This window comes from Ambystoma mexicanum, chromosome 10, assembly GCF_040938575.1.
Source record: "Ambystoma mexicanum isolate Mex_15411 chromosome 10, UKY_AmexF1_1, whole genome shotgun sequence".
NCBI lineage: Eukaryota > Metazoa > Chordata > Amphibia > Caudata > Ambystomatidae > Ambystoma > Ambystoma mexicanum.
In genome coordinates, this window is record NC_090932.1 from 1,456,436,116 (window position 1) to 1,456,457,200 (window position 21,085).

The 21,085-nt window shown below is 46.4% G+C and overlaps 1 protein-coding gene across 10 annotated transcripts in view; it reads left to right on the forward strand.

The window, feature by feature from the left end:
• Positions 1-21,085, forward strand: part of ATXN2 (ataxin 2) — a 2,542,428-nt gene that overhangs the window by 1,676,319 nt on the left and 845,024 nt on the right. For all 10 annotated transcript variants that reach the window (XM_069619525.1, XM_069619517.1, XM_069619521.1 and 7 more), the window contains one exon: positions 12,598-12,782. In XM_069619525.1, coding sequence (XP_069475626.1) covers positions 12,598-12,782 — 185 coding nt within the window. The remainder of the gene's footprint in view (positions 1-12,597; positions 12,783-21,085) is intronic.

Below are 21,085 nucleotides of genomic sequence, written 5' to 3' on the forward strand. Positions count from 1 at the left end.
AGTGGCGGCGATTGCCTGTAGGCGTTGGGGATTTGGACACACGTTCTTATGCCCACTTGAGTGGTACGTTGTCACTTTAGCTAGGTGGCAATGACTTTCCAGGTATCTCAGGTTTAGACTTACTTGTTGTGAGGTTGAAAGGTTGGTAATACAGCCAGCGGCAACTTGTAGCATGGTGGGGGGGGGCACTCTGCCGTGCTGTGAGAGGCTCACCAGAAAACAGCACGGTAAACCCTCCTACTAGTGAGAAGTTCCCACTATGGCCTGATCGCCAATGTTCCAGAGTCCTTAATCAGTTGCAATCATAAAACCACAAACCACCCTTTAGAGAAATGCTGAGCTCACTATCTGAAGAAAGATGACAGGCTATTTATAAAACTAAAAGTAACAAAAAGCCATGTATTAAAAACATGGATCAACTTCTTATAACTAAAACACTGTCTGGTTTCCTTTGACGGAAGGCCCTGGAAAAATATGTTAATTGGCCCTTGTCTAAAGAAACTGAATCAAGCAACAGCTGCCACTCAATCCAGTACCAATTGCTATTAAAAGACCAGCAATAGGTCACCCCTTGGACCTTTGAGAGCTGGCTGTAAAAAGGTGGAGTAGCCATCAATAAAGCAAGATTCCGTCAACCAGACTTCTTGCAAAAGGATCCTATTCAGGTTTCTGAGATTTGGTCTTTGGGAACCTAGCCTCTGTAGATGTGTGAAACCCCTGGTGTTCCAAGAACATATTTTATTGTGTCCAAACCAATACAGAAGGGCGAAAAGGGGTTTAAATTGTAGTTGTTTTCCAGAAACCAAGGTGCTTTACAACCAGAATCAATCTTCCCAGGGGCTGTTGTTTAGTAATCGGGCCTCGATTCAGGTGAATGAGCCTCTTCCCTAGTTGGCCACTGTTGCAACACACAGGGAGTTTAGATGTGCTAAATTGTCTGAGTGTTGTTTGGCTGTTTTAAACTTCTTGCGCTTGTCCAGTAACTCTGACGGTATAAATAAATCGAATCCAACTTGCAAAAGGATGTTGGATTCTTCAAAAATCATGTGAAGTACAACTTTAGAATTTACATAGACAAGCTCTAAATCAGTGCTAGTCTCATACAAAAAGTAAATTCAATCAATGTTCCCAGATAAAATTGTTCATAGGAAGGGCACTGTATTAATCAATTGCAAAATATTGCCATGATTATGTACAGTTGCCTGCTCAGATTTAAAAATACATTCAATACCAATGCAAAATGGGCAGAAAAAGCAGGCCTATTCCCATCCCAAATTATATAGTGGTGTTGGCCTTCTTTTTTAAGGCATTTCAGGGTCTGCTCCCACCGACACTGGCCTTCTCCATGTTACCAACAGAAATAGACGACACACAAAAATTGTGAGCGCCCTGTTCCATTGATCTTGCCTTGAGTTTTGGTAGAGACTTTGACCAGACCCCAAAAAAGTATCGGTCATAGACAGACATATCATTTGCCTCAACCCTATCCTCCACCCCACGTGTTTGTAGAGTTTTTTTTCCTCTCGATAGAAATGGTAATATATCGCCGGCTGGGTTGGCCGTTGTTTGTGACATCGTAGAAGCTATGTTTTTCTTGGCTTTGTTGGATTTCTTCTTGGCTTTCTTTTTCCTGTTTGTTGCAGTAACAGGCAAGACATCTCAGCCAGAAGGTGCTCTGTGGCAGCATCACAAGTCACCACGCGAGAGGAATCTGCAGTTGGTATAGATGATCTCAGAAGTGCCCCCGAGATGCAGCTGTTATTTTGCCTAGCTTTCATGTTTCTTGTTTTTTTAGGCTGAGGTCCTAATAGCTTATTCACATTTTTGTTTTGGGTTCAAGTGAAGACTAGAAAGTTTTGGTGGGTTCAGTCGGGGAATCTAAAACATCTCCATCTTGGCGTCTGGTGTCATTTGCCACCACTATAAGAGATAGATCTTTTTTAAAGTGCGCTGTGCCCAATTTTATGATCTCCTTTTTGCTGATTCGAGTCCTTTAATAGTAGCTCCTCAATAAAAGAAAGTTTGCAGTTCACTGCATTGAAAGTGTATTGCTGAGTCTTCCACTCGTTATTAATGTTGTCATATAATCGAAAGAGAGAATTCAAATCAAAGTTGAGTGCCGTAATAGATGCTGAGTCCAAACTTGGAGCCATCACAGATGATGGCAGTAAATGCAGAGACAATAGATGATCCGGACAAGACTTGAAACATGGCTCGCTTGAAGTATGAAGGAAAGACCCCAAAGTATGCTGCATTGGATTATGAGATGCCACCCTCCTTTCCTTGTTTGCAGTAAAGGGATCAGCATCTACCAGCATTTGTGAGGCCTCTAACAAAGGACTGAAGTTAACAAGTAAGGCATCCGATGCAAGGAGGTTAGTCGCAGCAAGAGATTGATTATTCATTAATTTCGAAGGGATTGTGTCCTCCGACGTATTCCTTATCTTGATAGATTCACTTCCAGCTTGCTGGCCTCGGAATTTTTTTTCAGTAGAGGGTGCTGCGCGTCAACCTCCCTCGAGATGGTGTCCCTCGACAGCCTCCGTATCGGCACAGACGTCATCATGTGTATAAATAGACTTGCGCAGCGTCCATTGTTCAGTTCCGTTTTTCCGCGCTTCGTGGGCGTCGGAATCGTGTTGCTCAGTTCGTTAATCTACTTATCCCTCGAGTATATCTTAATCTTTTCGATGGCTTCCTCATCTGAACCGTCGACCCCACGGTCCGGCTTCAAAAAGTGTCGAGATTGTGGAAAGAAAATGTTGTTGACGGATCCTCACAGGATCTGTTTGTGGTTCCTGGGATCGGAGCACCATTGTTCAGAATGCGAGGACTGCATGTCCATGATGGCAAAGGCCTTGAAGGAGCGTAAGGGGAAGCTCGAAAGAGGTAAGACTGTTAAAACCTCTACTCCTTTGAAAGTTTCCTCGGCAGAGTCGAGACATTAGTCTCCTCACCGTCACAGGAAACATTCTCGGTCGAGGTCTCAAAGCAGTTCCCATCACTCTTCGAGATCCAAACACTCTAAAAAGAGGCGTCGAAGATCTCCCTCTTCTTCGTCGTCTTCTGTTTCCCCTGAAAGGGTCACCTGCCCCACAAAACACAGCTCTCCAGCTAAGTGGGAGGAATTCCGTAAAAAGATGCTTAGCATCTTCGAGAAAGCGGCCTCGACCCTCTCGGAGATGGCTAAAGGTGATACCCTGGTCGAAAGACCCGAAAAATCGAAACGCTGCGAGTCGTTGCACCTGGCGGAAGAAACTGCGCGAAAGCGTCACAAACCCTCAAGCAAAGGCAGTAAGACTGCGTCATCGACGTCTTCGTCGAAGGCCCCTTCGACTCATAAATCTGCGTCATCGACGCCATTATCGAAGGGCCCATCGACGCCGTCCTCGACGCCGATAAAGGAGAAACCTACGGCTGTCACTACCTCACAGTCCGTAGTCATACCGTGGGCTTCCACCATGACCTCGAGAATGTCGTCGATAACCTCGACGACTCTGAGTAGGATTCCGATCCTCTCGAGTTCTTCGAGGTCGCTTCATACCTTTTCGGCGCCTTTTTCGGTTTCTTCTCAGCCTTTGACTTTCACATCAACAACGTTGACATTTTCTCAACCGGTTACTACAAGCTTGGCCCCTTCTGCTTTAGAAATGGGTTTTAAGCCTTTTCCAAGGTCAGATTATTTCAGAGCCTTGTCCTCTATTTATGAAGAAGGTGAGGATTCTGATCAGGAAAGACCTTTTGGGTTGCAGAGAGCTACAGCACCTGTACCAGAGGAATTTATCTCTGAAGAAAATAGGTTGAAGGACTTTCAAGAGTCCTTGCATGATGCAAGTGGGTTGGATACTTCCCCAGAAGTAGAATTTGCCAAGCCAGACCCAGGGGAACATGCTGAGACCCCTTATAGAACATGGCCAGAATAATAGAATTCATGGGTTGGTCTACACCTTCACCTGCTTTTCAGCAAGATGATCTTACAGAATTCTTAATTAAAGGCCCACAGGAAGATCCTGTGGTTCCATTCCATACTGAATTACAGAGGAAAATATCGACCAACTGGGGAAACTTCCTAGGTTATCCCGGCAGTTAACAAAAAACTATCTGCCAAATATAGGGTATCTGCTTCTGACGCTGAATATTTGTCCAAACATCCAACTCCAGAGAGTCTGGTTGTTCAAGTAGCAACATCATCGAACAGTAGATCTGCATACCCCACTGTTCCACTAGACAGGGATGATAAGAGATTTGACGCTATGTCAAAAAAGGTCTTTTCTGCGTGTAGCATGGCACTTAAATCCATTAATGCTACTTGTACGCTCGCAAGATTCAGCCATACACTTTGGGAGTGTGCTTCATCAGCGGCTGACTGCCTCCCGGTAGGAGAAGAAAGGGAAGCTTTTCTGAACATCATTAAAGATGGTAAAGACGCAATGTGTGAATCCCTTCAAACTGGCATTGATTCTGCTGACAGTATCAGCAGGGCCATGGCGGCAAGTACTACAATCCGCCGATTTGCGTGGTTGCGAAAGTCTGGTTTTGCTCCAGATGTACAGGCCAGGCTTTTGAATATGCCCTTTGACGTCTCTTCTTTATTTGGTATGAAGGCTGATGACAGCCTAGAGAAGTTACAGACATCCAAAGCAGCAGCAAAGTCCCTTGGAGCTGCAATCCGTCAAAGTCCCTATCGCCCCTCAGGAACCTCTTGGAGAGGTAGGTCCTTTCATTTATTTTCCGCATTCGGAAAAGTCAGAGGACAGCCGGCTCAAAGAGGCCAAAAGAAATTCACCCGAGGTGGACGGGTTAAAATTACAAAAGCCGCAGCAGCAGGTGCCTCTTTACTCTCTGCATCTGCATCAGCCGCCTCAAAACCACTCTGAGGACTCTCCTCACAAGACACCAGTAGGGGGCAGGTTAACTCAACATCTGACGGAATGGCAGGCTATTACATCAGATGCTTGGGCATTGGAGACAGTTGCCCAAGGTTACTGCCTGCCTTTTCTATGCACCCCTCAGAGTCATCCACCGGGGAACAACTCTTTGAAGTTTCCAGATCCGCTCCTTTTGCAGGAGATTCTAGACCTGCTGGAGAAAGGTTCCATTGAACCGGTACCTTTAGCGGAGAGGAACAAGGGTTGGTATTCCCCCTACTTCTTGATTCCGAAGAATGACGGAGGACTGAGACCCATCTTGGACTTACGAGAATTGAACAAATTCCTCAGGAAGGACAAGTTCAAGATGGTAACCCTCTCTGATCCTTCAGGCCCTCCAGCTTCAGGACTCAATTTTGAGTTCTGCCATTTGGGCTGATCTCCGCCCGAGGGTCTTCACCAAGCTAATGTCGGTAGTGACTGCAAGTCGAAGGAGGGAAGGGATCCACGTCTACCCCTACCTAGACGATTGGTTGATCAGAGCAGTATCTTCGGAACAAGCTCAGATTCAACTAAATTGTCTGCCACTTCCTTCACAAACTGGACTTCTTCCTGAATTTAAAGAAGTCCCAGATGATACCATCACAGAGACTCCAGTTCATCGGAGCGGTCCTGGACACTTCCCTGGGGAAAGCCTCTCCATCAGAGGTGAGGGCTCAAGATATTCTGCAGATGGTCACCAAGTTTCAAAATGCCCAACGTCTCCCAGCCTTCCACTTTTTGAGGTTGCTGGGCCTCATGGCATCCTGCATCTTCCTTGTGCCAGAAGCTCGCCTGAGAATGAGAACTCTCCAGTGGGCATTAAGAACTCAGTGGTCGCAATTCTCAAGAGAAATGACAGATCTCCTTCAGGTTCCGTACAAAGTGGCTCGAGACCTTCAGAGGTGGGCCTGTCGGGAGAAGATTTTGAAAGGAGAACTGTTTTGGCAGCCATGGCCGGAGATAACAGTAGTCACGGATGCCTCACTCGCGGGGTGGGGAGCCCATACCAACGACTTGACCATCAGCGGTTGTTGGTCTCCATCGGAGTCCAGACTACATATCAACCTGTTGGAGCTGAGAGCTATCAGATTAGCGCTGAAGGCTTTTCTGCCATCTGTACAAGGGAAAAATGTCCTAATAATGATGGACAATACAGTGGCCATGCACTACCTCAACAAAAGAGGAGGTGTAGGATCACTGCCACTGTGCAGAGAGGCAATGCAGCTCTGGTTTTGGGCAATTCAAGAAGGAATCTCTCTATCGGCAGTTCACTTAGCCGGAGAGAAGAACTTGACAGCGGACGCTCTGAGCAGGCAGAGCAGTCTCTCACGAGTGGGAGATAGCTCAGGAAGTCCTTCAAGAGATCTTTGCCCTTTGGGGAACCCCTCAAGTGGATCTGTTCGCCACCAGTACCAACAGGAAGTGCGATCTGTTTTGTTCAAGGGAATTTCCCCCGAGAGGCGCTCTAGTGGACGCGTTCGTAGTGGACTGGGAGTTTCCACTTCTGTACGCGTGTTCCTCCAGTCCCTGTCATTCCTCAGATGATCAGGAGGTTGAGAAGATTCCGGAAGACTATGATCCTAATTTCCCCAGACTGGGCCTGGAGAACGTGGTACCCGGACCTTCTGGACATGTCCATCTGCCCTCTGATTCGTCTTCCACACAGGGAGGATCTTCTCTCACAGAAGGGAGGTCAGGTTCTCCATCCAGACATCAGAACCCTCAACCTTCATGCTTGGTTTCTGAAAGGTTGAGATACAAGTATTGGGACCTCCCAGATGACGTCATGGAGGTGTTGCTTTCAGCCAGGAGGCCAGCAACAAAGTCTTTATACCGCTGCCGTTGGAACACATTTTGCAGCTGGTGTAGAGAAAAGAATATTGAACCCTTTTCATGTGGTACACCAATGGTGTTATCCTTTCTACTCTATTTGGCAAATTCAGGTCTTCAAGTTGATACGATCAAAGGCTACCTCGCAGCGCTATCGATCTTCAAGCGCACTGCAGAGGGGCCATTATATTTCAAATTACCCTTAGTAATACAATTTCTGAAGGGGTTAACTAATGTCTATCCCCCGAGACCGTTCCAAGTTCACCTATGGGACTTGCATTTGGCTTACATTTCCTGATGGGTACTCCTTTTGAACCACTCCACTCTTGTTCGCTAAGGTTTCTCACCCTTAAAACTGTCTTATTAGTGGCATTGACATCTGCTAGGAGGGTGAGCGAATTAAAAGCTTGTAAACCCACTCATACAATTTTTCATAAAGACAAAGTTGTACTAGAAGTGAAGCCTAATTTCCTCCCAAAGGTGGTTTCTGAATTCCACATCACTCAGAAGATTACCTTACCTTCATTCTATCCCCCTCCCCATCCGGGGAAAGAGGAAGAAAGGCTACTTAGACTGGACCCAAGGCAGGCTTTGAGCTTTTACATCAGCAGACTTGCTTGGATTAGGCAAGCAGACCAACTGTTCGTAGGTTACTCAGGACACAAATTGGGATTACCGATAACAAAACAGACCATTTCCAGATGGATTATTTTGGCCATTCTGGAATGTTAAAAACAGGCAGGGAAAGAGCCCCCTCAAAATCTTAGGGCTCATTCAACCAGGGGTATCGCAGCCTCTTCGGCCCTCCAAAGAGGGGTACCGATCCGAGACAAATGTGCGGCTGCCACATGGTCGTCCGCACATACCTTTACAAAATTCTACAATCTGGATTACTCCTCTAGCCAAGAGACTTGATTTGGCAAAGCTGTGTTATGCTCTGTTCACCCTTAAAGGGGAATATGACAATTTTACTCCCACCTCCGTTTCCACACCACTGCTATGGGAGTCTATCAAGATGAGGAATACGTCGGAGGACACAATCCCTTCGAAGAACAAGTTACTTCTTACCTGGTAATGCTCTTTCGATGGGATGTTCCTCCAATGTATTCCTTATCGCCCCTCCAATCCATCCCCTCAGTAAAACTTCCCTTGTGGTTGCAGCTTACGCTCCTTCAAGGTCCATAACCAATTCATGCATAGTTAATTTCAAGCTTCAAAACAGAACTGAGCAACGGACGCTGCGCAAGTATTTATACGCATGATGATGTCGGCGCCGATATGGAGGCTGTCGAGGGACACCAACTTGAGGGACTTCGACGCGCAGCGCCCTCTACTGAAAAAATGTTCAGAGGCCAGCAAGCTGGAAGTGAATCTATCAAGATAAGGAATACGTCAGAGGAACATCCCATCGAAAGAACGTTACCAGGTAAGAAGTAACTTGTTCATCTGCGCAGGCTCTGCCGGCGTGTTGGAGGAATTAGGTGGTAAGTTAAAAATAGTCTCTTCCGACGGCCGATTCTTCAACAAGATTCCCATTCTTCACTGCTTAGTCAGCTTCTTTCAGGGAGAACAGGGAGCTAGATGCCATCATGCCAGGTCTTTTACAATAGAAGTCTGTAATCCTGGACAGGAGGCGCTGATAACAGAGCGTCCTATGGAAGCAGTTACTCTGTTCAGTGAGAAGCAGGGAGGCCCCCCTCAAACCCCGCGGTTGACGAATGTACATGGAGGATAGCAGTGGCGGCAGGCGATGGAGCAATGTATTAGTGATAGGGGGGGGTGGCAGAACGTTTTTGCTCGAAAGCTCATACATTGTGCACACATTTAAAAAGCAGGAAAAGCAAACCTACCTTTCCCCACCTGACCCCCATGCAGTTTGCCTCTGAATGCACTTAAAATGAACTTTGCATGTCCTACACGCTGCAGAAAGGTTTTGAAGAGCCTCTCCCGGCTCGATCAACAGAGAAGAGAAAAGCCCTTTGGGGTGCTTGAGCAATGGGAAGAGATCTTCTGGTAAACCACAGAAAAGCGTAGAAAATGCTCCAGCACAGGAGAAGTGCTTCCTCTCTGCTTCCAACTCCACTTAATGTGCACTTTGCAATGCTCGACCGCTTTTGGGGGAGCCAAGGGAGTGGCGGGAGCCCTGTCAGGAGAGCATTTCCCCCATTGTTCTGAACGACCACAAGGGCCTGCACTGTGGTCCGGAAGATCTGTAGTGGGGTGATAGGTTTGATTTTTCAAAGGTTGAACCAGGCCGTTTGGTCCGTCTTGGCTTTGTATTTCTGGAAGGACAGGCTCCTGTTAATGATGAAGCCTAAAGATTTTGCTGAATCCGAGAGTTGCTGACCAAATCCTCGCAGGCACATTTCATTGAGACATTGCTATACAAGTTGCCCTTTAGAGAGAGGGTTTGGGATGGACCGATGAGAAAAAATTCAGTCTTGGGTGAGTTAAGTTTGAGGTAGGCAGTCGACATCTGAACTGGATGATGTATGTGTACTCTGGCAGATGGCTGAGGTGGAAAAAGATTGGTATAGGATGGAGCTTTGGGGGACTCCACAGGAGACTGGGAGTCTGATAGAATGAAATATTTGTACCTGTACGGCCCTGTCTCTGCCCGAGAGGTAGTAGATCAACCAATGCAGGGCCGTGCTGGGAAACCCATTCCTGTCGGGTAAGTGGTTGCATTGATTGACGGTGTCGAATGCAGCCGAGCGGTCATGCAGGACGAGGAAACATAAGTCACCCTTATCCATGATTTGAAAGGGATCATCCACCACCTGGACGGTGGCTGTTTTGATAAACTTTGGGCAGACCCCTGACTGATAGTCTTTTAGGCGGTGTAGTTGTATGATTCTGGTGAGTTGTAGCAACTTTTCTCAAACCGGCAAGCAAGTGATTCGAATGAGCTTGTTCCGGGAGAGTGGTTGATGGGCATAGTCAATTGCTCCTGTGCATTATACTCGGCCTCCTGCCCATCCTGGCTGGTCCGCATATTGGATGCAGTAGTCTGGGGGTAGAAGGACATCAAAAACATGACAGGAGGATGTGATAAACCATGTTTTAGTGATATAGAGGGCTTCAAGTTGTATGAGATGAGGCTGGCGATCTCTGCAGCGTGAATGACTGCTGCTCAAGCATTGAACAACATGAGGGTGCATATGAGCCTGTGGCTGTTCGTTGGAGGAAAGGACGATATTGAAGAGGCTCGCTAGGATAACTTCCTGGGGCTTCCCAGAGCGCTTGACCTTTGAAACCCTAGTGTGGGTGAGAATAGGCTGTGGAGGGAGGAGATGCATGGTGCTGTCTTTTGGACAGTAGTAGTATTGACTACTTTGTGGGTGAATTGCGGTGCAGTGGGTCTGGCTCCGACAGGCCAGAACGGGTATAAACAGGTGAGGTCCTTGTCCTTGCCTGTCCTTTGCTGTGGCCACCAGTGTTAAAGTATGAGGACTATTGAAGTAAGTGGTGGACAGAGCGACTGAGAGACAAGGCCTAGTCATGTTAACAGCAGCCTCCTATATGCTGTCTGCCTGAAGTCCTTAATTAGCTGCCATGAAGACGCAAAACTGGTGGTTGGCGTAGCAACTGAGTGGTACGGCTTGGTCACGTAACCAGCAACCTCCTCAATGTGGTCACCCCGGAGCTGGCTTTGAGTCCTTAAACAGTCCCTACTTTTTTTTTTTTTTAAATATTTTTTATTTTCAAAATAAAACAATACAAACCAAACTTGCAGCATTATACAATACAACCGTAAACATCAGTTAATCCCATGTTACTGCACTTCAAGCCCCCCCCCCCCCCAAAGAGCTTATCAACCTTACAGTTCTGTGTACACTTGGTGTGGCTGGGCGTCGCCTCCCTCAGAAGCAGCAGGGTCCATTTCCGTGCCAAACAGTCCCGTAATTAACATCCTCCAAGCCGCTAGGTTGCCCACATCATCTTCCCCGCAATTGCTACACGCTTCCTGCCATACCACTGTTTCAGCCTCCGCCCACTTCTGCAGGTCCCGCCACCATATCTCTATTCTTGGCCCATGGCATTGCTTCCAACTCATGGCTATCCTCCTCTTAGCAAGTACATACGCCAGGTCTCTCAGTTTCCCGAGATGTTTGGTGTTCCGAGGCCTGGGGAACCCTCCCAGGAGGCAGGCCCAGGCCGTGTCAATGCGTAGCAGGACCCCCTTATCTGCTAATTTCTGTGCCACTTCCCCCCCAAAAGCCTTCAATCACTGGGCAGGACCAGAACATATGTGTCATGTCTGCGTCTTCTTGTCTACCTGCGTTCGCAAACTTGGCTATTTTCTTCGGGGTCATATATGCTCTATGCGTAATGTATAGCTGTATTTGCTGCAATCTAGCATTCCTGGACACTTTCTTATGGTATCCCATGGCCCGTTCCCACATCCCATCAGTCAGCTGCGCCCCCACTTCCGCTTCCCAGTCCAGCCTCAAATCCATCATCCTGGACACTTTCTTATGGTATCCCATGGCCCGTTCCCACATCCCATCAGTCAGCTGCGCCCCCACTTCCGCTTCCCAGTCCAGCCTCAAATCCATCAAGTCCTTCCCCACCCGGGTCATCACCAACTCATATAATCTAGAGATCTCATGTCCGCCCTCTGATATATCATATATCGTTCCGATCAGTGCGTCCGGATCTTCCGCCAGCACTGTCTCCGGCCAAGTCTTAAGGATGAACTGTACCAACCTTAGGTACGTAACATATTGGCCCCCGTGCAGCCCTGTTTCTTCTCCCAGGTCTCTTAAACAGTCCCTACTTACTTTAGGGCTCTACTTCTCTCCAAAATGTCAGGCCCGGAACTAAACGATAGTGTGTGCCCCTGTGAAGTCTATGGGAGGACAGCAGAAATGCCCAAAAAAAACTTTCCGAACAGCAATGAAAGCTTAATGTTTTCCTAGATTTTTAGATGGACTCGACACCATAAGCTTAGGACTTTGATATTTGCCCAACAACTTCATTGTCAGTCAATTGGTTGAGGTCTTTTTATTCAGTGCGACAATGTTAAAACAGGACCTGAAGGTTGGATACTTTTTCTTTATGTATTACTTTGCGCATTCCCTCGCACATTTCTCTTTCCGGAATGTCCTTGTCATTTCCCACAACACTCATTGATGCTAAAAGTGATGGTTTGATAAATTGTACCTTTTAAAATGTCAGTCATGTTCTTTATTTTAACAAACATGGGCTCATTCCGAGTCTGGCGGTCCTGAAATAAGGAGGCTGGTATCACCGTACCGGCACCCTTTCCTTACCGCCACACTCCAACTCTGCCTTCCTGGGTTGTTGCACCTGGCAGGTCAGCCCCGGCAGGCAGATTTGTCATGGATGCACAGGCACTGTTGGCAACGATGCTGTACTTCAGTGTCCCTGTTACCATGGATTCCTATGGGACTCCATGGGAATGGGGTCTTTCCGTCGCCTGATATACCGGGCAGCCGGGACTTGTAATATCCCAGTGGCACCTGCCGATAGCACCGGCGGGTTACTGCCGTACTCTTAACAAGGCCCATGGGGGTTTACAAAGGGAATGGAGTTTTTGGGGGAGGGGCTGGCTAGTTATAAGCCGTATGGGATAACCTATGTGACTTCATACATCCTCAGTATCACTGTTGTCTTGAGCATCTTTATGTCTACATGGTAACTTTTTTTGTTTCATCTCAAGACGTATTAGTCCACACACAAGACTTTTACAGTAGATATCTACCTTCCCAATAGAATGCAATTATTTATGTACAATTGCTCACCATTTATCTAAATTCAAGTGTATAAAGTTGAATTTTAAAGTTTTCGAAGTGTTTATTTTTCAATATTCTATGGTTTCTTTGTTTTATAGTACCAAATATACAACAACAACGGCAGGATCAGCATCATCAGAACTCTATGATGCATCAAGTTTCAGCAGCAGGACCACCTATCGTCGCTACACCTCCAGCGTATTCAACGCAGTATGTTGCCTACACACCTCAACAGTTTCCCAATCAACCCCTAATGCAACATGTGCAGCATTTTCAATCTCAGGTGAGACCAGTGCAAGCATCAACTTCTAATTGATACTTCTCCCAGCCAGAGGTTATCTTTAGTACAGGCATGTACAGTTGCATCATATTTTAACTCCTGAGTTTTTTCACACAGTACGGATGGACATGTTACTTTCTGCCAGTTTCATGGGCAGTTTGATGGCTCGGATACGTTTGGAGAAATATGGGTCTCCAGCATTGGATCTTTCGTAGATTTACCTGCTGTTGAATATTACCTGTCGTCGGGTTGGAATCCTTGGTGATGATAAAGCAGTTTTAATAGAACTCCAATAAACTGTACTCACTATAATGTTCTATTTGACTAATTTGATTTGATTCTTTACTCCCACGGATTCCTCATCTTTAATGTATATCTCCCAGCGCAGATATTCTTCAGAAACCTTTCTGCCGCCATTGAGTGCAACGTGGCTCCGTGTTAGCTATGCATGAGCGTCTCTCGCTGAACATGTTGGAATGGTTTATATTGAGGTGCCACGCCCTGTGACCTTGGTTCCTTTTTACCACACATTCTGCTCAGTTGGAGCACTACTTTGTTAAAAGGTGTTTACCCTTTTTGTTTCACAGCACGTTGAATCCGATGAAGACCTCAGGCTTTAAACTCTGAAACTCTGCAGGCATCAAATGTCCGTCTCTGACCACCACAGGATCTGCCTGTACTGTCTTGGAGAAGAACACAACGCGTAGTATTAGGCAGGATTTTCTTTTTGCACATTTCCCTCATTAGAGTTCTATGTGACCCCCAATCTTTTTGCTTATTTTTTAACCCTGCCCTGGCTTTTGGAGGTCCGTAAAGCCTTCTGCTTTACTTCCCTTGCCCGATTTGCTCATTCTTATGGGCAAACTGACTAGTCCCAATTCCTTTGGAATTCTTGTATTATTTCAATTGCACACATCACCTAAGAGTCAAGTGCGGTTATTACACTTTGTACTTTGTATCTCATAACTTTTTGCTGAGTGGTGTTTTGTTTTCTTTGGAGATGTGTCTAAGACAAGCTGATGGCAGCTGTGATTTGTTTTTTTAACGGGTTTGTGATATTTGTCGTGTGCACTTTTGCATTTACCGCAAATGACTACTAAAGATTGCTAGCACCCTAAAATGGCTGTGCCACGCAATTTTCACTTGTTCTTTGGTAATCTTGTATTTGACCCTTTTCCTTGCCCTCCAAGGTCAGGAAATTCATATATGGTAACGCCTTTCCTGGCAAAAGCTGCTGCTTTCACAGGCAAGTGGGCTTTTGTATATGTGAGCCTGAGAAGGAGGGGGATGGGACACTCTGGTCCCAGTATCCTCTAGTGCCTGCAAGTCTTTTGCTGGACGTATTGATGACCACTGGTTGTCCAGGTTTGGACAACTCTGTGTTGTTTGATACTTGGAGATGCTTACAATTGGTGGACTTAGGCTGGCTCCCAACACAAATCTTGGCTAAAAGGAGGGTTTTTGCAGCTATTAGTTGCTTGCATCGTTGGAGCCAAGACTTCTACAAATAGGAGCAGCCCGCTGATGACCCGAAGACTACTCCTGTAGCTGACATGCATTGATTCCAGTGATTGGTCCGGTGAATCCCTGCTCTTTAACCTGATCTCAGAAGACCCTTGTTGGTGCTTTGAACCTTGGACCAGCTGGAACAAACAGTCTCAAGCACTTCTCAAGGAAGCACACCTTGGAAGCCTTTGGAAGTGTCCCTGGACCACCTGGTGGACGGACCAGCTCCCTTTTGGGTTACTTTCTGCAGTTGTCACCATTCCGAGCAGAGCTTTGGGACTTGCAAGTGCTTCAGCTTATGCCATAAGTCACCTGTCCTCACATTTTCAGCGATGTTTAAGACAAGGGACGCTCTACTGCGACTGCTTTTGTGTTCACCCCTGAAGGATTGCCTGAAGTCGCCTGACTGCGGTGACTGCCGCTGGAACAATCACTCTGCAATCCTGTGAGGTATCCTGAAGGGTCTGCACTGCCAAAGTCTGCACCTTTTTCTTCATCTGGGTGTCTTCTTCAAGAAGTTGCCTTGAAATGTCTGGTGAGAACCGTGACAAGCTTCCGAATTATTTCAGTTTTCCCTCCATCTGATTACTCATCATTTGAATACTGGTGTTTCATGCATATGCAGTCTTATTTCTAAGGTTGCATGTATGTGTTTTATTTTGTTTTTCAGTACATTACTTACCTGTGTTTTTGTGTATGGTTAGTGTGTTTATAAAGGCCTAATACAGTTTTTTTTTTATTTTTATATGATATGGGGTATTTATAATGCACCTGTACACGTGTTTCTAGGCGCGACAAGGCAAAGGGGGAGAAACAAAGGGAAGACAAAATGACGATCTTACAAGGCCTTGTGTCATTCAGATCTTGCAAGTGCGGAGAAGTGGGGAAGGGGAGAAGTGTCAAGGGGGAGTGGAACGGAGAAGTGCAGTTAACTCACAAGTGCAGCCAGCGAGTGGCTTATATGTGCAGAGAGAAGTGACTGTAGCGTTGCAGATACAGACCCGTAAGTGCTGTGTAGCCCGAAGGCAGTGCAAGGGCAACTGAACATGCAGGAGCCTGGGCCCAAGTTCAGAGGGTAACCAGGTGACCAGTGCGATGAACAGTCGGGTGCATCAGCAGGGGAGTGGAAGAGAGAAAGCAGAAGCGAAAAGGAAGGTCTTGAGTTGCTTCCTGAACCGGAGGTGGTTCTGCTCAAGTTTGAGAGAGGCAGGTAGGTTGTTCCAGAGGGAGGCCAAGCCGAGGATAGATCTGCCCCACACTCTCCGCTTGCAGAAGCGTCTGACCCTCGGAGTGTGAGGTGGATGAGTGGAGAGCTCGAGAAGGAAGATGTTTTAAAGAGAAAGTTGGAGGTAGAGCGGTCCCAGGCCCCAGAAATCCTTGTGGACGATGTAGAGGGTCTTGAACTTGATCCTTGCAGCCACATGGAGCAAGTGAAGAGATTTCAGAGCTGGAGAGATGCGATCCCTGGGCTTGAGGCCAAGGACAAGTTTTGCAGTCCTGTTCTGGGTCAGTTGTAAAGGTTGAAGAGTAGAGTCAGGAAGATTTAGAAAGAAGCTGTTGTAATAGTCCAGCCTAGAGAAGACCAGAGCTCTGGAGACAGTGAGCTTCTGGGGGAAAGTGATAAAAGGAAGAACACCGCTGAGGAGGTGCAGCTGATAGTTTATCTTAGAGACGTCAGAGATGTGAGGAGAGAATGAGAGGGTGGAGTCGAAGATGACACCAAGGTTCTTAGCCTCACAGGAGGGCCCAGAGTGGGCGGTCCGAGAAAGAAAGGAAAGGAGGGAGCGGGTGTCCCAGTGAGGAAGGTATCCATCTTACTGGCATTAAGGCAGAGATCATTGGCGGCACACCATTCCTGAATTGCAGCCAGGCAGTCTTGTATGAGAGAAGAAGCAGAGGTGGCTGAGGGGAGCCTGGAAGAGAGCCGAGTATCATCCGCATAACATTGACAATTGGAGCAGAAAGTAGCAATGCAATGGGCAAGAGGTGCCAGGTAGTGGTTGAAGAGCCAGGGATAAAGGTTAGACCCCTGGGGAACACCACAAATAGAGCGAGAAGAGAGGAGAGACCCCAGTTGGACCTGATGGGATCGGTCAGTGAGAAAGGTCTTCAACCAGGCCAGGGCCTGATCAGTAATACCAAGGTTGTCGCAGAGGTGATTGAGCAGTATGGCATGGTTGACCGTGTCAAAAGCAGAGGATAAATCGAATTGAATGAGTAACAGAAGGAGATTAGACTCAAGATTGGAGAGCAAGGTTTCATGGGTGTTCAGGAAAGCAGTGTCCGTGCTTCTGGCAGCTTTGAATCCAGACTAGCGGTCATGGAGGCAACCAACAGCTTCAGTATGTAGATTAAGCTGGCCGACGGCCAGATTTTTCAAGAGTTTGCCCGGAAAGGAGTGATGGAGGTCAGGTGATAGTTAGCCGGAGAGGAAGGATCGGCCGATGGCTTCTTTAGAAGGGGGTGCACAAGGGAGTGCTTAAAGGGCAGGGGAAAGTTCTAGTGGCAAAAGAGTGATTGCAGAAATCGGCCAAAACTGGAGCTAGGGTGTCAATGTGGTCCTTGATGGTGCTGGATGAGCAGGGGAGAACCTGCTTTGATGAGACTTTCATAGATCAACTTGTCTAGAACCATCGTTGGGGGTGAACAGAGGAAAGGAGGATATGAGAGAGCCTCAGACAGCCAGGAGTGGTAGAGGAGGAAGGACAGGTAGAGGAAGAGCAGATGGACAGGATGTCCTGAGTTTTAGTGGTGAAATGAGAGACCAAAGCTGCTCAGAGGGACTGGGAGGGAACAGGAGAGGTAGAGACTGCAGCAGAATTGGCCAGCGCCGTGCAGATTTTGAAAAGTTCAGCTGCGTTTTAGATGCCGCAGAGATGCAGGTTCTCTTCTTAGCAAGGACAGAGAGCCTCTACTGCCTTTGGAGCTGGCAGCAGGCCATTTTTTCAGGGGTGTGCGCCCGGTGGCCTCCACTTCCTGTCCGCCGCTCTACACTTGTGTTTAAGGACGGCGAGGTCGGAATTTGGACATCAAGCAGATTCTCATGACAGGGGCAAGGATATTCAGAGTGTAAGAGAAAGAGATGAAGGTTCGAGGGGGCTGTGTAAAGGTGTGAGTCAGCCAATGGTGCAGGAGAAGGAGAGAAAGTAGCAGCGAAAACCTCAACTGACAGGCTTCATGGGTCAGATGACCGAGAAGATAGGTGGCCACTGGAGTCGGCTTGACCTGCAGGGTAGAGATCGAGAGGTGGGAAGAAAGGAGAAAGTGATCACTCCATGAGAGAAGAGTGGGGAGAGGGTCAGAGAAGGGGAGGTCTGAGGAGATCATAACATCCAGGGTGTGTCCTGCAGAGTGAGTCGGGCCAGAGGGAAGAATAGAGACAGAATTGCAGAGTTTGTGAAAGAGTACTAAAAAAGGCCTGGTAGCATCCAGGTGGATGTTCAAGTCTCCGAGGAGAAGTTGAGCGGTAGAGACTATTAGCGCAATGGACAATACCAATGTTCCCTCTAAGCTGTGCGAATATGCGCTTGCCCAGCTTCCCTCTGGGTGCCGCTCAGAAGCTTTTTAGCAGCGCACACAGACAATTCTCAGCTATTCAAAAATATTTACTAAGGCACAAGCCACAGCAATTACCTGAAATTGTCTTTCTTTTAAATTAAACAACTAGTCTTGATAATCTGCTCATTTGCATTAAACTTTTATACAAGCGTGACCGTAAACACCTAAGATCCCTAACAGCAAAATACACACACAAGAGATTAAAAACGAATATGAAAAATTGGCTCCATGAACAGAAGAATCTAATCAAGATTTGCCTGCACACATTAACCAAATAATGTTCCCTCCCCAGCCATGATTCCTAAACCGGACTCTCCCACACTTTTACCTTATGACTCTAACTTCAGCCGCAGAACACATTAAGATACTACCGGACAACATTCTCTTTTTTTTCTCTTGGCTCTGTGAAAGGTTAGCAGACTTGTACCTATATTCACTTGTTTTATGTTTGTTGTAACATGAGTAACTTTCACCCACCAACATTTGTTACTCATTGTGCCTTACCAAAAGCGTCACCCACACTACATAATCGAACTACCAGCTCAAATAACGGATACTGACTGTAAGTAAGCGGGCTTCTTGGATGTGTACCCTTATAGCATACGTCCTCTTTTTTTATTTTTATTTTTTTTACATATGTCACACAAGTGCTTTGCGCAGCCCCCTAGCAAGTTAACACATTATAAAACTCAAATATCAATTTGCCCTTTAAAGATTTTGGGAAAAAAAATGTGATGCTGAGCGTCTCGTATTTTAGCATTACTAACATTAACCTATAAGTGGAGAGCAACATTGTAATATCATTTACTTAGCCTACAAGGGATACTGGGTATGGACCATGCCTGGATTACATTATATCAGGGCACCAGATAGTCCGACGGGAGAATGCCTTTCACACAATCTGCATTGTTTCAAGTGTCCAGAGTTCCTTTGGAGATAGACCGTCTCACATTATATGGTAACTCGCTTCGATACAAAAACGGTTCTCTGAGCACTTGTGTAGTCCTACACAATGATGTAAGGGTGGGATATGTTGCAACCAATCTAGTATGCACTGCAGAATAATTGTGTACATGCAGAGTCATTAAGAATTACAGAATAGGGATCCATAGTTACAGAAGAAAACACTCAAATCAGTTGTATCTTTGATGAACTGATGCTATTAACTTAAAAGGCATATGTATGTGATTTTCTTCAGTAAGGCTCTTCTTTAATTGTATGTAGGTTGTGGTGCGGAAGTGTGGGCAAAACTATACACTATGCCCCGTCATTTCACCTCCTATGTAGTTGTACAAGCAGGACTCTAATGAGATTCTGCTCCTTACTTAGAGTCAAATGATTTTTCAGGGAGTAAAAAAAGTAATGAGCATTGCCAATAGGGATACTTTATGCTCATTAAAAGATGTTCTGTCCTCTCGAGATCGGGCATTAATATTATCACTGTTCCGTCCTGTGCCACTGCTCTACTGATCAATAATTCAAAAAAATATCAGTGGAGTTTTGTGGGTTTAAGCGATGATATAATATGTTCATAGTTTCTCATTTTCCTTGTTTGAAGGAGTAAAAGTGGATGGGGCATATGTCTGTTTTTTGACACATTGCTTTTAATTGCCATTAATCCATCGGCAAAAGTTGAATTCTGTCTGAATTTCTTAACAGCCACATCGATTATGCCAACAGATATTTGTGTTTTGTAATACACTAGTGAATTTCCAGTGGCACAAAACGTGCATTTGTCTCTGCACAGAAGTAGGTTTGCAAGGTACCGTGGCAGATGTTGAAGGCTTAGACTGATGAGTTTTCTCTATAATCACATATGACATATTTTATTTTAGCCTATCTGTTTGGAAAAAGTGTTGTAAGATTTGTAAAGAATTGCAGTGGCTGGGAAGAGGACATTCTTTTCCAAACTCTCTTCTGCAATGGTAGCTCACAAAGTGGCTTACTCCTTAGTCAGTTGCACACATGGAAAATAATGTGCGCACAACAGCCAACCAGTTCCGCACATAGAGAAAAATAATTAGAGGGAACATTGGACAATACTCATATTTTTTCTTGTGTTAAGTTGTTGCTTGCCTTGAATGTTTATTCCTATGACAGATACTCTGCTTTACTTACTAACTTGAATTATTGCTGGTGGTCTGTGTGGACTCATTTAAGCATTGGACCACTCTCACATTTTTCCTGGAACTAAGCCTCGACTGCTCTTCCACTCTACCTTGATTGGGCTTTGGCCCCTTTTTACCTAATAGGGTGGCCTCCTAAAAATCTAGCCCCCACCCTCATCTTAACATGCAGGATTGCGGGCCAAGGCAATCAATTCATCCAAAGGCGCTTCGAGAGCAGGTAGTGAACCATTATACCTTTTTCCACAAGGAAATTGGTGACAGGCTAACCCGTAAGAGTGCCAAAGTGAGAAATGGTCCCCGGTATGCAAGGACGAGAAGCGGCAGCAACACAAGAGATCTTGTTCACCCAGTGGATCGTCGAAGCATCATTCTTTTTCCTCAAAGAAAGGTCACTGCTCCAGGGTCTCCTGATGAAGAGACGCCGCAGGTACCTTTTCCAACACAATCCTCTAGACAGGAGGAATGGGAGGGCTTTTGGCTCAAGATGCTTGATTTAGTCAAGTCCCTGACTCGGGCAACTAGGGCCACTGCGCCTACTAGGTCCACCGCCCCTGGAAAAAAGGTCAGAGACCCCTCAAAAGCCCATAACGATGCACATTTGGGCTCGACTACAGCTCCAATGCATAAGAATCCATTTGCATGCCGCACCACCCAGTTTTCCAACGTCAGTGCCCCAGCTCCTCACTACTTGGCGGTGCAGCGATTCCTCCTGAGTACACACACTCACCAGGGGTGTGTTTGTCTCAGATGGAAGACATTTACGATAAGGAAGGTGAATCTGTCTCCTTTTGGGCTTATGCCCTAGTGAAGTTGGGGATGCCCCTGAGGAATCTTATGGGGAAGAGGGACACTTGCTGGATGTTGCTGCTGACTTAGAAGAGGCAAGTGGTCTGGATACTTCTCCAGAGTTTAACATGCTCCCTGGACTTATCCCAGGAAAACCTCAGGCTTCTTTTTTAATGCCTCTTGGCTAGGGTGGTTGACACACTATGGTTATTGGCCCTTTAAGACCTAAGGTGCAATTTAAACCTGCTGCCTTTCAACCCGGCAGTCGAGGCCACAGTTCTAGAATTATGGTTGAAACCAACTTCAATGCCATCTGTAGATGTGGAT